This window comes from Osmerus mordax, chromosome 27 (assembly GCF_038355195.1).
Source record: "Osmerus mordax isolate fOsmMor3 chromosome 27, fOsmMor3.pri, whole genome shotgun sequence".
Lineage (NCBI taxonomy): Eukaryota > Metazoa > Chordata > Actinopteri > Osmeriformes > Osmeridae > Osmerus > Osmerus mordax.
Window position 1 is genome coordinate 1,920,511 of NC_090076.1, and position 15,332 is coordinate 1,935,842.

At 44.6% G+C, this 15,332-nt stretch overlaps 1 protein-coding gene across 2 annotated transcripts in view; it reads right to left on the bottom strand.

Annotated features, from left to right (window-relative positions):
- Window positions 1-4,513: 4,513 nt before the first annotated feature.
- The window catches only part of sgta (small glutamine rich tetratricopeptide repeat co-chaperone alpha), a 44,476-nt gene continuing 33,657 nt past the window's right edge, over window positions 4,514-15,332 (bottom strand). For both annotated transcript variants that reach the window (XM_067230517.1, XM_067230516.1), the window contains exons 11-12: window positions 5,164-5,284; window positions 4,514-5,021 (exon numbers count right to left, since the gene is read on the bottom strand). In XM_067230517.1, the coding sequence (XP_067086618.1) occupies window positions 5,173-5,284 (112 nt within the window). In that variant the 3' untranslated portion in view covers window positions 4,514-5,021; window positions 5,164-5,172. The remainder of the gene's footprint in view (window positions 5,022-5,163; window positions 5,285-15,332) is intronic.

A 15,332-nucleotide genomic window follows, 5' to 3' on the forward strand; every position in this document is an offset into this window, starting at 1 on the left:
AACAGTTACAGTCATAATAGAATGAGATCCCCACCGGTCAAGTGTGGACTTGTGCAGCAATTTAACAGAGCAAAAAAGGGGAATTTGATGCAACCCCACACACCAAGACAGCGACAGCCCCCCCCATTTGGAACATGAAATCTGTTCCAGGGGAAGAGAACTCTAAAATAAGTTATACTTATAGAATAAGGATGGAAGCAACCCGTCCCCCGTTGCCTCCAACTAGTAACATACTTACCTTTAACAGTCGTAGAATTGACTAAACAATAAAGTTTTTAACCTAATTTTAAATGTCGAAACAGTATCAGACTCCTTAATTGAGACGGGTAATTTGTTCCAGAGAAGAGGTGCTCTATATGAGAACGCCCTACCTCCAGCTGTTTTTTTCACTGAAAATATCACGAGAAGGGAAAAACTTAAAATGACGTTTAAGTCATAGAGATTAGGTCCATTTTTACACCGGTCTGCCAAATGTATTCGTTTTGATTCAACGATGAGGCTGCCTCTTGCAGGGGAAATGAGAAGACATCTATTTCATTCTACACTTCTCGTATTTTAAGTTGTAAATGAGCAGCAAAAAAAAATGCTTTTAAATCTATGTAATCTTTATAAATAATAAGTATGCATTTTTATATAAAATATACAGAAATATCAGTTGTAAAAATGTCATTCAAAAACGGACCCCTGTGCAACCGACGCAAGCAAGCACACCCTACAATTTCCCCAGAAATTGTACCCTCTCTAGTTGTCAGTAACAATGCTGCCAAATGCGCTCTCAGTCTAGAGCCCTGCGTGGAGAAGCTGACCCCAGTAAATTGTGCTACGAGCAAGCTAGCCTAGCTGCTGTTGCTAGCCAAACTTCACTGAGGAGGGGATTGTTTGAATGCGCCAAAAATTTCTCTGCTCCTGACTCCTACTGTCTTTGCGAGGCCATTTCCAAAAAGGTTGACTTTTAGCCTACTGTCAAACCTCGTCAGGCCCTACGCACAGCGTGTAATGCACGTGGTGGGAGCGGCGGCACTGGGTCACAGTTTCGGATGGGTCACAGCTTTCGGTGCAACACTACTCCTGACCCTCTACTTCCCAAAGCTACCCTTTTGCGCCTGGTGACAGCAGGGCTCATACAACCTGGCAGAGATCCTGGCACCCAGCACATTTAACAAAAATAAAAAGCAGCGGTTGACTGTGGCTAGCTCTAGGGACGTGGAACGTCACCTCGCTGGCGGGAAAGGAGTCGGAGCTGGTGCGCGAGGTAGAGAGGTTCCGGCTAGATAAAGTCGGCCTCGCCTCAACGCACAGCATCGGCTCCGGAACCAGTCTCCTTGAGAGGGGCTGGACTCTCTTCCACTCTGGAGTTGCCCTCGGTGAGAGGCGTCGAGCTGGGGTGGGAATACTTGTTTCCCCTCGGTTCGGCGCCTGTACGTTGGGGTTCACCCCGGTGGACGAGAGGGTAGCCTCCCTCCGCCTTCGGGTGGGGGGACGGGTCCTCACTGTTGTTTGTGCTTACGCACCAAACGGCAGCGCAGAGTACCCACCCTTTTTGGAGTGTCTGGGGGGGGTGCTGGATGCCCTCGTCCTTCTGGGGGACTCAATGCTCATGTGGGCAATGACAGTGAGACCTGGAGGGGCGTGATTGGGAGGAACGGCTCCCCCGATCTGAACCCGAGCGGTGTTTTGTTGTTGGACTTCTGTGCTAGACATGTCCATAACGAACACCATGTTCAAGCATAAGGGTGTCCATATGTGCACTTGGCACCAGGACACCCGAGGTCTCAGTTCGATGATAGACTTTGTAGTCGTGTCGTCGGATCTGAGGCCGAATGTCTTGGACACTCGGGTGAGGAGAGGGGCAGAGCTGTCAACTGATCACCACCTGGTGGTGAGTTGGCTACGATGGTGGGGGAAGATGCCGGTCAGGCCTGGCAGGCCCAAACGTAATGTGAGGGTCTGCTGGGAACGGCTGGCAGAATCCCCTGTCAGAAGGAGCTTCAACTCCCACCTCCGGGAGAGCTTCGATCATGTCTCGGGGGGGGCCGGGGACATTGAGTCCGAATGGGCCATGTTCCGGGCCTCCATTGTTGAGGCGGCTGACCGGAGCTGCGGACGCAAGGAGGGCATAGATTATTTGTTTTAATCTATATTAATCTCACTGTAATCTTGGCGTTAATCTAGATTAATCTAGATTAAAATTGCTCATTTGAATTCCGCCGAAGGCATTCAGAATATGTGTGCTACCCAAACAATGACTAAAAGTAAGTCTTTGAGAACGGGTTTCTCAAGCCAGGTGGCGCATTAGACCAGGAGCTCATCTCCTGTTTCCAAAATGTATCACAAACTGCTTGAGAAAGCTGTTCTACTATGATAATTGGTGATGAAAATAAATTATGTTCAATAAGATGTACTTGTGTTTATTAACTGTTTATTAGATTAGTTAGCTTGGCTGATAGAGCTGTGCTGACGGGCTTGCCTCGGTTGCACTCAAACATCGTAGTTTGACGACTCTTCCCCTGCGCTACATCAGTGCTTGGCCCGGCATCTTCCGCATTAGCTAAGGGATGCTTTGCGTTTAGGTGGTATTTGAGACTGGAAGAACTCCTACAGTAAACTAATTCCGCATAGCACAAGGTGCAAACAACCTTTGTCTTGTCGAGGTTTCCATTGGGAAGCTTCTTAAAAATACATTTTCCCTGAAGCAAACCAGGCGGCTTCATAGCTGCATCCATGTTAGCAAGTCACGTTTGATGTGATAATTTCATACACAAGGCATACACACAGGTTCGAAGACTCGTTCTCGCCCCCTACAATGCAATTCGGATAGGTATACATCCGCGCTAAAATATCAAGGTGAAAGTCATCATAGCTTGCGTAGTATAGACCCAGCTCCCAACCCAACTTTGACAGGGCTCAACATTAACATGTTTTGGCACTGGCCCCACCGGGCCAGTGGGTTTGAAACTTACTGGCCCCAAGACAATTTTTACTGGCCCCCCTCCAAAAGTTGTAATTTATCATTGTTACAACAAAACAAAAGACTTCTAAGTTGTGTTATTCTGTTAACATGTTTAACCATTTATTAAACACATCCTGGATATAAAAAGAACAAAAATTAAATCACATTTCTAGTGATAAAAAGGTAATAGTCAGCAAAAAATTTACTTTTAACCTCAAACATGATGTGCTCTCTTCCCCGCTGACAGCCATCTCTGCACAACTCTGTCAGGCTGAAACTGAAACCTCTGGTCCCTCAATGCTAAGATATAAAAGGGAGTCAGGTGGCTGAGCGGTGAGGGAATCGGGCTAGTAATCCGAAAATAAAAGCCTCCATAGCATTTCATCAGTATGATACTAAGTACCCAAGTCGACACCATTCTTCTGCTGCAGTTCAATAGCCTGGGGGAACGAGGTCAACGGCTGGCCCGTCTTAATTACGTGATATGCCGTTGTTATAAGTCGTGCAATAACACGATGGGCATCTACATTTAAATTCCTGACCAGCATGGTCAACGGCCTGGAAGATGGATTGTCAACCATCCGCTTAGCTGTCACGCAAACCAGGTGCTGTCTGCTAGCATGGCTGGTCAGGGATTGTTTTCGAAAATTGTCGGTGCCTGTGTAAAAAGATCCACTTTTGTCTGCTTTAGACGGGAACATACGACAGACGACACAGTGCATCTTCGTTCCATAAATAAAAATGCTTCCGTTTGAGCTCGTAGCTCTACTTTGCTGCCATCGTCACTTTATTGTCTCGCGCCAGTTGTTAAAAATGTATCGATATTAGAGAATTACAATTTGACAACCACTCGTCACTCACTACTCAACTCTTGATTTGCCAAATGTGCGCCCCACAAGCTGAAGTTATTTATGCATTTAGCAAAACATATGAAGGATGTTAACTTTTACAATGCAATTTTTTTTTCAATCAATAATTTGCACTGGCCCGGTCGGGCCAGTGAGTTGCTAGTTTAACTGTCCCGACGTTACTTTTTACTGGCCCCGGGCCATCGTTATTGTCGAGCCCTGTTTGAGAATAGATTAACGGCGATATTTTTTTCATCGCCCGATAAGAGTCTCACGTTAACGCAGTGCGTTAACGCCGATAACGGCCCACCACTAATATATACACATATACTGTATAACAGGTATCAAATAATGGTTTTCCATTCACCATCACAGAGTATTGTGTGTAGATATAAGATCAAAGGTTTTGATCATGAGTTGGGAATTTCTAAAATGCTGGAAACTCAACTCAAGGCTAAATAATAGGTGCAAATAAGTGCACAAGGAGTTTAATGAATTCACAGTTCCAACCCTTCATGTTAAAAGGAAAATACACAGAATATTTAAATGTATTAGTAATCCTTTGTCTCTCTGGGTCAATGATTTAATTAAAACAAGAAACCAAATGCATCAAAATATTGATGCAAAACATATAAAAAAATATAGAAACTGGTGATTTGTGTGATTTATTGATTGACTAGATCAATGCTGCATACAACACACAACAGGTAGAGGCTATTTTAAAGGCTCCACTGAACGTTCTTTATTTTTGACAATACTCTACATATCTTATATTACTACCAGTTCAATAATTTATTTTCAAACAATCCTTGTGATCCATAAAGGTAGTGATGTGAACCTCCACACGCAAAAGTTTAATTGTTCTAGTAAACTGCATTTAGTACACTGGATAATTGGATTCAGTTAGACAGCTCGGATGACGGTTAGTAACATTAAACATTACAACCATTTGCTACACTGGCATGACTTTGCATTACAAGAGAGGCTCAACTGTTTCATAAAACTTCCTGAAAGTTTGATAGTTCTGAGGTCCATTGAAGACAATACAATAACAAATGTTGCCTTTATTGTTGAGTCACAATGATCATTCTCCTTCGAGTCAGAAGTGGAAGATGGCCACGCATGCATTCATCGATGAAAAGCTTTATTGTCCATGGAGCAGAGAGAGTAATACAAATCATATAAAAGGATAGCCCGTCTTCACTTTCCCCACAGGTTTTCGTCTGTTCAAAAACAAATGTAGTAAGCAGACCCTTATTTTAGCCATGTTTACAGGTAGGTGAATAATAATACATGAATAATAATCAGATACAATTAATAGATTGATTCTTATTTTTGTAAACCTTTAATAACCAACATTCATACCTGTAAGTATCAAGGTTGTTCCTCGTTACTTGCACTTGGCGGTCGACTGCGAATTTGACTCCTCAGCTGCTCAATGAGCTCGGGATTCTGTTGTTGCATTTGTTGTGCAAACTGTTGACCCCTAAATGGACAGAAGTTTAAGTTTCAACAAGTTAAAGGTGTTGCATATCATTTAGATACATTCTAACCTGGACCACGCACATGCAGTTTGTTTACTGTATCATTCAATCTAACTGGACTAAAGAATGTGTTGAACAGGCTTGTTCATTCAGAGCTAATATGATAGCTCCTGCTTTCCCATGGCTGGATGGGATGAATGGGCTGGTAGAAGGGGGAGTGGGGCTGTTAGGGATAGACTGGGGGGGAAATATGTGAGGTTGTCTCCGGTGGAAATTGGGGGAGAGGAGGGACTTCCTGTTTCTGTGGCAAAATATCTAGGCCTACCACCAGCACCTAACCAGAGTCAGGTGGCTGAGCGGTAAGGGAATCGGGCTAGTAAGCCGAAGGTTGCCAGTTTGATTCCCGGTCATGCCAACTGACGTTGTGTCCTTGGGCAAGGCACTTCACCCTACTTGCCTCGGGGGGAATGTCCCTGTACTGTAAGTCGCTCTGGATAAGCACGTCTGCTAAATGTAAATGTAACCACTGCTAGCACAGTATTCACATGATTAATGTGATGCCAAGTCCTGTATACACCATAAGCATGCTATTGTGGCATATCAGCCGAGCCTCAACTGGCTGCAGGATTGGAGAAAGCTGTCCTGGATCACACAATTCTAGATGACTCATTAGAAGTTTTAACACAAACATGGCATAGAGAACGATTTGGAAGACATTATTTGTCATAATTGTTTGTAGCCTAACCCTCTTTAGTTTTAAGCAATGTTATTTCCCTTAGGTTTGATTACAATATTTTTGTTATCTTACTAGTGTTGCATGGTATACATATGTCGTTTTTGTTAAAAACGGTTCGGTATTAGAATTTCCCAATGTTCGGTACTTAGGTCAAACGGGCTTCCGAAATCAACTGTGGGACTACTTTGCCTACAGAGCCGACGCTGACGGCAGACCCACAGACATTACGAAGCCTCCTTGTAAAACTGTCGTGCGAGGGAGGAAATACTTCAACCTCGCCAAGCACCTCAGTGACAGACACCAAGACCTACACGCCGAGTACAAAAATAAGCTATAAGCTATCTGGCTAGCCAGCTAGTAGGATGGTGAAACGACAGGCCTGTGTCAGGCCTACCCTACTGTATAATAAATAGCATGACATGCAAGCATATTACAAAACGTGAGTTCCAAAACGACAAATATATTAAGCTACAGTTATTTGGGGGTCTCATTTTGGTGCTTTTAAAAACTAACCTAAAAACTAAAAAACTAAATAAAGTCATTAGCTAAATAGCAATATAGAGCTACAAGCTGGCTACATGTAAGGTGGCTCCATTGTAAATTTTGCGACATAGCATTGCCTATAGTTAACATAATGCCCCTGGCAAAAAAAATGTTGGGTTGCTGGAGTAACGTATAAGTGGAAATGGCCTGTTGGTAGAATCATTGTCGTTTCATCTGTTAATTTAAAAATGTAATCAACCCTTGTGGACTGTATTTGTGATCTATTAGGTTTCGAGGTTCAAATCAGTACCATTTCAGTTTCAAGCATTGTGATACTAAACTTGGTATTGGTATCGAAGTCAACATTTTGGTATTGTGACAACACTATATCTTACTACTCCAAACCCCCATATCATTTAGTTATGTACATTGAATTCAGTGACGTGTCTGACGATACTCCGCGCTGCACACCTGTTTACCCGAGCTGCTGCTCCAAACTTTTCCCAAGCTTTTTCCTGTTAATCGCTATATATTACATATTACTTCATTTATTATGTTTTTCCCGATTTATTCTACACATTTATTGTCTTATTTATAGGTTTACTCGACGCAGCTTTTTCCTTAGGCACAGGGGTCTATAATGCACGACCCAGTGACGTGCGGTGAGGTTCGTGGCTGGGGAGGCACTGACTCTTTCAAAGTCAGATTTACAAATATAGGCTATGAATTCAACAGAGCAGCATCAATTCATCATTCAACTGGCTGCTTGCATATTGAGTAATGGTTATATTTCATATCCCATATCAGCATTCTTTACACACACATAGGTAAGGTAGCTAGAGCAAGCGGCCCCATTATCGTCCATTCAAACTCGTTCCAGACCCCATTATCGTCCACAACAGTTTCTTCCGTTAATTTCTTAAAGGCGCGATTGATTGCAAAACCGATTTTACCTTGTCATAGTTGAAAAATGACAGTTTGGTGTGTAAAATAGACATACAGTGAATCTCAAAGTCCATTGAAACCTCTTTCCTATCAAAATTTAACTTTTTGAAACTGCAACCTCCAAACGCTAGCTTTTGAAACAGTGCAAGTTGTGACGTCACAACTTGCAGCATCAACTTTGTCACGCCCCAAAATTTACATTTACCCGCCCTCTGGTTTTCTGGTCCAGGAACATAAACGGAGGTCGCGTAGCTCTCTGACACTTTTTTAGCTAACTGCGTGCTGCTCGGTACTTCCACAGGAATTACAAATAAGAAAGTTCATTAGTTTTCAATATATTGAAAATGGAGCGCCGTAAATGCAGTTTCCAGGCTGTCTGAATCCTGACACTTTTCACCATCTTCCCAAAGAACAAGACACTAGACAGGCATGGCTGATATTTATCTATGGGAATATCCCTATTAAGTACGACACTAAAGTATTAATTTGCTCGGACCATGTCACCGAGGAGAGTTTTGAAAACCTGGGACAATGTAAAGCAGGATTTGCTATGAAGCTGTTGCTGAAAAGAGGTGCTGTTCCGACCTTAGGTTGATCACAACCGCAAACTGTATGATGTTGTCGCTAACAGTTACTAGCAATGCTAACGTATCCTGCCTGTATCTAGCATCGGTAGAATGTGTGATGATTTAGTTTATTGGCAATGGGGCTAATGTTATTTATTGTTCCTGACTGTGTTTCATTCAAATAAATAACCTGTGTTGTCATGTAAATCTACAATTCAAGATGCATGTTTGTCCAGATCTATTTCTCAGCAAGATAGCTAGAGCTAACTGAAACTGAGTTGAATCACGATAGTTTGTTTGGTAAGCTGTAGCTAGTGCTAACGTTACCCACCTAAGTTGATCCTGTTTGCTTGCACAGGGATCTTCTACGCTAGAGCTACGTTATAGACAAACATCTACCATGCCCGTCGAGTCAATGTTAGCTAGACTCTAGCTCATCTGCTTTTTATTAACGCTGATTTGCAAGGAATGCAAGAACAGCTAGATAGCGAAAACGCCTAGAGTAGGCATGTAAACTAGTTTACCTATGCGCTTGCGTTAGCAAGCTAATGTGTGATGATTTAGTTAATTGGCAATGGGGCTAACGCGTTATTTCATGTTCCTGACTGTTTCATTTGAATAAATAACCCATACATGTAAATCTACAATTCACGATGCATGTTTGTCCAGATCTTTGGCAGGTTATTTTTTATCTAGCTAACTGAAGCTGAGTTGAATCACGATATAGTTTGGTTGCTAAGCTGTAATGTTCTACCCACCTAAGTCGATCCAGTTTGCTTCGACAACAGAAGTGGAAACAACTAAGGTAATCACTTCAAATGATATCTAGTGGGGAGTCAGGTGGCTGAGCGGTTAGGGAAGCGGGCTAGTAATCAGAAGGTTACCAGTTCGATTCCCGGCCGTGCAAAATGACGTTGTGTCCTTGGGCAAGGCACTTCACCATACTTGCCTCGGGGGAATGTCCCTGTAATTACTGTAAGTCGCTCTGGATAAGAGCGTCCGCTAAATAACAAAATGTAAATCTAGTCAATCTGTTGAAAACAGTGTTGTGTAGACACAATAGATTTATTTGTACGCTTTTATTTCAAGTCTCCACCTTCGTTGTTTCAGTGAGTGTTGGCCGTGTTGCGTCTTTGCTCCACAGCTTCACTCGTTGTAAACCAACCAATCAGCGTGCAGCTCATCTATATATTCATGAGCATACCATAAAAGGAGAAAACCTAGCTTTTTTTCCCAGGAAAATTTCAGAGGATGTATCAGGGGGCATATAACAGCACCCGGGCCATTTTCAGCCCAACCAATGTTACATACCCTCTTCGGAGACCTTAAGGAAAAATGTGAAATACCCAAAAACCCAGTCAATCACCCCTTTAAAGAAGATATGCAGCAGCAACGAAAGAAATTAACTCATGGATGAGTACACATCTTATATTGCTGCACACCAAATTACATCTTCTTACTTTAAGATTTGAGTATGTAAATACGCTCTCAAACCGTATGTGTAGCATCTGCCTTCCGCAGCGTCAAACTTGACATTTCTCCATTGAAAGTGGTTGGGTGGACGATAATGGGGCCCCTTGGCTAACTGCTAAAATCATCCATCCATCATCCTCCGCTTATCTGGGGGTCGGGTCGCGGGGGCAGCAACCTAAGCAGGGAGGCCCAGACTTCCCTCTCCCCGGCCACTTCCACCAGCTCTTCCTGGGGGGCCCCGAGGCGTTCCCAGGCCAGCCGAGAGACAGTCCCTCCAGCGTGTCCTGGGTCTTCCCCGGGGCCTCTTCCCAGTGGGACGTGCCCAGAACACCTCACCAGGGAGGAGTCCAGGAGGCATCCTGATCAGATGCCCGAGCCAGCTCCTTCACCACAACGGACCGATGCAGAGCCCGCATCACTACGGACGCCAAACCGGACCCCCTCAACGCCCTGGCTGCGCCTAGAAATTCTGTCCATATAAGTTATGAACAGAATCGGTGACAAAGGGCAGCCCTAGCGGAGTCCAACCCTCACCGGGAAAAAATTCGACTTACTACCGGCAATGCGGACCAAACTCTGGCACCGGTCGTACAGGGACCGAACAGCCTCGATCAGGGAGTCCGGTACCTCGCACCCCCCACATGAGCCCCCGAGGGACACGGTCGAACGCCTTTTCCAAATCCACAAAACATGTGTAGACTGTTTGGGCGAACTCCCATGCACCCTCCAGAACCCCGCCGAGGGTATAGAGCTGGTCCACAGTTCCCCCAATGTCCCCAGACTCTGCCTCCACGTCGGAGCTCGTGTTGGTGGGATTAACAGTTGACAGTGCACTGCTTCCCCCCAGAACCTTTTCGAAGCTGTTCGGAAGTCATTCTCCATGGACTCGCCGAACTCCTCCCACGCCCGGGTTTTTGCCTCCGCAACCGCCAAAGCCACATTTCGCTTGGCCTGCCGGTACACATCAGCTGCCTCTGGAGTCCTACCAGCCAATAAAGTCCGATAGGCCTCCTTCTTCAGCTTGACGGCTTCCCTCACCTCCGGCGTCCACCACCGGGTCCGAGGGTTACCGCCGCGACATGCACCGACCACCTTGCGTCCGCAGCTCCGGTCAGTCGCCTCAACAATGGAGGCCCGGAACATGGCCCATTCGGACTCAATGTCCCCGGCCCCCCCCGAGACATGATCGAAGCTCTCCCGGAGGTGGGAGTTGAAGCTCCTTCTGACAGGGGATTCTGCCAGCCGTTCCCAGCAGACCCTCACATTACGTTTGGGCCTGCCAGGCCTGACGGGCGTCTTCCCCCACCATCGTAGCCAACTCACCACCAGGTGGTGATCAGTTGACAGCTCCGCCCCTCTCCTCACCCAAGTGTTCAAGACATTTCGGCCTCAGATCCGACAACACGACTACAAAGTCTATCATCGAACTGAGACCTCGGGTGTCCTGGTGCCAAGTGCACATATGGACACCCTTATGCTTGAACATGGTGTTCGTTATGGACAAGCCGTGTCTAGCACAGAAGTCCAACAACAAAACACCACTCGGGTTCAGATCGGGGGGGCCGTTCCTCCCAATCACGCCCCTCCAGGTCTCACTGTCATTGCCCACATGAGCATTGAGTCCCCCAGAAGGACGAGGGCATCCAGCACCCCCCCCAGACACTCCAAAAAGGGTGGGTACTCTGCGCTGCCGTTTGGTGCGTAAGCACAAACAACAGTGAGGACCCATCCCCCCACCCGAAGGCGGAGGGAGGCTACCCTCTCGTCCACCGGGGTGAACCCCAACGTACAGGCGCCGAACCGAGGGGAAACAAGTATTCCCACCCCAGCTCGACGCCTCTCACCGAGGGCAACTCCAGAGTGGAAGAGAGTCCAGCTCCTATCAAGGAGACTGGTTCCGGAGCCGATGCTGTGCGTTGAGGCGAGGCCGACTATATCTAGCCGGAACTTCTCTACCTCGCGCACCAGCTCCGGCTCCTTTCCCGCCAGCGAGGTGACGTTCCACTGCTAAAATCAGTAAAATAAAATGTCTAGGCATATCTTTATTGGATTTTAAAACCGGAATGTTATACTATACAGTTAGGTCCATAAGTATTTGGACATTGACACAATTTTCATCATTTTGGCTCTGTATACCACCACAATGGATTTGAAATGAAACAATCAAGATGTGCTTTAAGTGCAGACTTTCAGCTTTAATTTCAGGGTATTTACATCCAAATCAGGTGAACGGTGTAGGAATTACAATACATTTTATATGTGGCCCCCCCCTTTTTAAGGGACCAAAAGTAATTGGACAATTGGCTGCTCAGCTGTTCCATGGCCAGGTGTATGTTATTCCCTAATAAAGGGAGTTCGTTATTTCATTGACAAGGAGCAGATAAAAGGTCTAGAGTTCATTTCAAGTATGGTATTTGTGTTTGGAATCCGTTGCTGTCAACTCTCAATATGAAGTCCAAAGAGCTGTCACCATCAGTGAAGCAAGCCATCGTTAGGCTGAAAAATCAAAACAAACCTATCAGAGAGATAGCAAAAACATTAGGTGCGGCCAAATCAACTGTTTGGTACATTCTTAAAAAGAAAGAACGTGGTGAGCTCAGCAACACCAAAAGACCCGGAAGACCACGGAAAACAACTGTGGTGGATGACAGAAGAATTCTTTCCCTGGTGAAGAAAAACCCCTTCACAAAAGTTTGCCATATCAAGAACACTCTCCAGGAGGTAGGCGTATCTGTGTCAAAGTCAACAATTAAGAGAAGACTTCACCAGAGTAAATACAGAGGGTTCACCACAAGATGTAAACCATTGGTGAGTCTCAAAAACAGGAAGACCAGATTAGAGTTTGCCAAAAAACATCTAAAAGAGCCTGTACAGTTCTGGAACAACATCCTATGGACAGATGAGACCAAGATCAACTTGTACCAGAATGATGGGAAGAGAAGAGTATGGAAAAGGGAAGGAACTGCTCACGATCCAAAGCATACCACCTCATCAGTGAAGCATGGTGGAGGTAATGTTATGGCGTGGGCATGTATGGCTGCCAATGGAACTGGTTCCCTTGTATTTATCGATGATGTGACTGCTGACAAAAGCAGTAGGATGAATTCTGAAGTGTTTCGGGCAATATTATCTGCTCAGATTCAGCCAAATGCTTCAGAACTCATAGGACGGCGCTTCACAGTGCAGATGGACAATGACCCGAAGCATACTGCGAAAGCAGCCAAAGAGTTTTTTAAGGCAAAGAAGTGGAATGTTCTGCAATGGCCAAGTCAATCACCTGACCTAAATCCAATTGAGCATGCATTTCACTTGCTAAAGACAAAACTGAAGGGAAAATGCCCCAAGAACAAGAAGGAACTGAAGACAGTTGCAGTAGAGGCCTGGCAGAGCATCACCAGCGACGAAACCCAGCGTCTGGTGATGTCTATGGGTTCCAGACTTCAGGCTGTCATTGACTGCAAAGGATTTGCAACCAAGTATTAAAAGTGACAATTAGATTTATGATTATGTTAGTTTGTCCAATTATTTTTGGTCCCTTAAAAAGGTGGGGCCACATATAAAATGTGTTGTAATTCCTACACCGTTCACCTGATTTGGATGTAAATACCCTGAAATTAAAGCTGAAAGTCTGCACTTAAAGCACATCTTGATTGTTTCATTTCAAATCCATTGTGGTGGTATACAGAGCCAAAATGAAGAAAATTGTGTCAATGTCCAAATACTTATGGACCTAACTGTAGGTGTGTATCTATTAGTGCTGTCAGTTAAACGCGTTATTAACGGCGTTAACGCAAACCCATTTTAACGGCGTTAATTTTTTTATTGCAAGATTAACGTTCTTTTGGGCCTAGCAAACTTTGTAGTTTTTTTCACATGCTGTTGCAACGACTACTGACGTTAGGAAAACTACCACCACAACGGATCTAGCTAGACCGGAAACAAAACAACAGGCACGCTGCACACACTTGTTTGGGCTTGCGAGCCGGCTAAAGAATAGTAGGCTAACGTTACGTTTTGAGTGGATAGCGAGCGCGAGACGCCGAAATGGATGCCAATAAGATTCTGAATGGAAAGGTTACATTTAAAAAGTTGCCAAATGGTTCCATTGACAAGACCAAATTGATCTGTGTGTTTTGTCGTTGTGAACTGAGCTATCATCGCAGCACGTCCAGTCTGAAATACCACTTGATGGCCAAGCACACAGCTGATGCGAATTCTCCGCCCCCTCGTCAAAGCCAGGCAATGTTGCAATGTTGTTTAAAAAACAAAACAAAACATTTGCACTAACTATTAGGGCTGTTCCCACTCAGTCGACTAGTTGATTTTATGGTCGATATGCTCTTGGTCGACTAAGATTTTTTTAGTCGAGCTGCCATATGACAGTGTGAGATCTGATTCCCGCTTGTGTCATCATTGCTGAATTAACGAAATGTTCTACAGAAATTGTAGATTACATTATTTAAGACAAATAAAGCAACTCTAAAAATATATAATTTAAAAGAAAAGGTGTTATTGTTTTCCCTTTCGTTAATCTGCGCTTTGTTTTGTTTTGGTATTTTGCACACGGCACGAGCACAATTGGCTGCCGAACTACAAACTCTGCCATAGCCTACTTTGTCGGTGTTATTAGTCAAAATGGCAAAGAAATCTGTGGTATGGCAGCATTTCATTAAAGTACATTTACATTTACAAATTAATTTGTAGTACATTGTAAGAGATACTAAATACCATCGGCATTCGGTTACAACAGTACTGGTGATACGAGTATAGTATAGTAGGCTATTACTGTTTCGACATTTAAAATTAGGTTAAAAAAGTAATTGTTTAGTCAATTCTACGACTGTTAAAGGTAAGTATGTTACTAGTTGGAGGCAACGGGGGATGAGTTGCTTCCATCCTTATTCTATAAGTATAATTTATTTTAGAGTTCTCTTCCCCTGGAACAGATTTCATGTTCCAAACGGGGGGGGCTGTCGCTGTCTTGGTGTGTGGGGTTGCATCAAATTCCCCTTTTTTGCTCTGTTAAATTGCTGCACCAGTCCACACTTGACCGGTGGGGATCTCATTCTATTATGACTGTAACTGTTAGCTGCTCCTGGCATTCTCTAATCCCTGCTCTCCTCTCTCTGTCCCCCCCACACACATCCCTTGTGGTGTGGGGGGTTTGAGTGGTCAGCACCTGCCTGGTCGTCGGTAAGCCAACGCTGGACCTGGTCGCGAGTCTCCCGGTCCTGTCCTACATCTATAAAGTTGAACAATGGATTTTGGTGTTTTAAAAACCCACCAACACTGTATGACTATGTTTAGCCTGTGTTCTGCTCCTCTCTGTCACCAACCGTCTCTGGAGGAGGGGATCCCTCTCTGAATTGCTCCTCCCAAGGTTTCTTCCATTTTTTTCTCCTGTTGAGTTTTTGGGGAGTTTTTCCTTGTCTTCCTTGAGGGTTTAGGTTGGTTGAGGGGCAGTTCTATGGGCATATGTGAAGCCCTCTGTGACATGCTTGCGTGTAAAAAGGGCTATACAAATAAATTTGATTTGATTTATTAGCGGCTGAATCTGCAATGTCCAGCAGCCATTGAGTCAGATCGGGAAAATGTTTGTCTGTTTTTTTTTCTTTTTAAGTGCCATAGAGGACTATATTCAAATGATAATGCAATTTCAGAAATGCAATACAATAACATTACAACAAGAACATAACAGGGACTCAGGTGGCTGAGCGGTTAGTGAATCGGGCTAGTAATCTGAAGGTTGCCGGTTCGATTCCTGGCCGTGCAAAATGACGTTGTGTCCTTGGGCAAGGCATTTCACCCTACTTGCCTCGGGGGAAATGTCCCTGTACTTACTGTAAG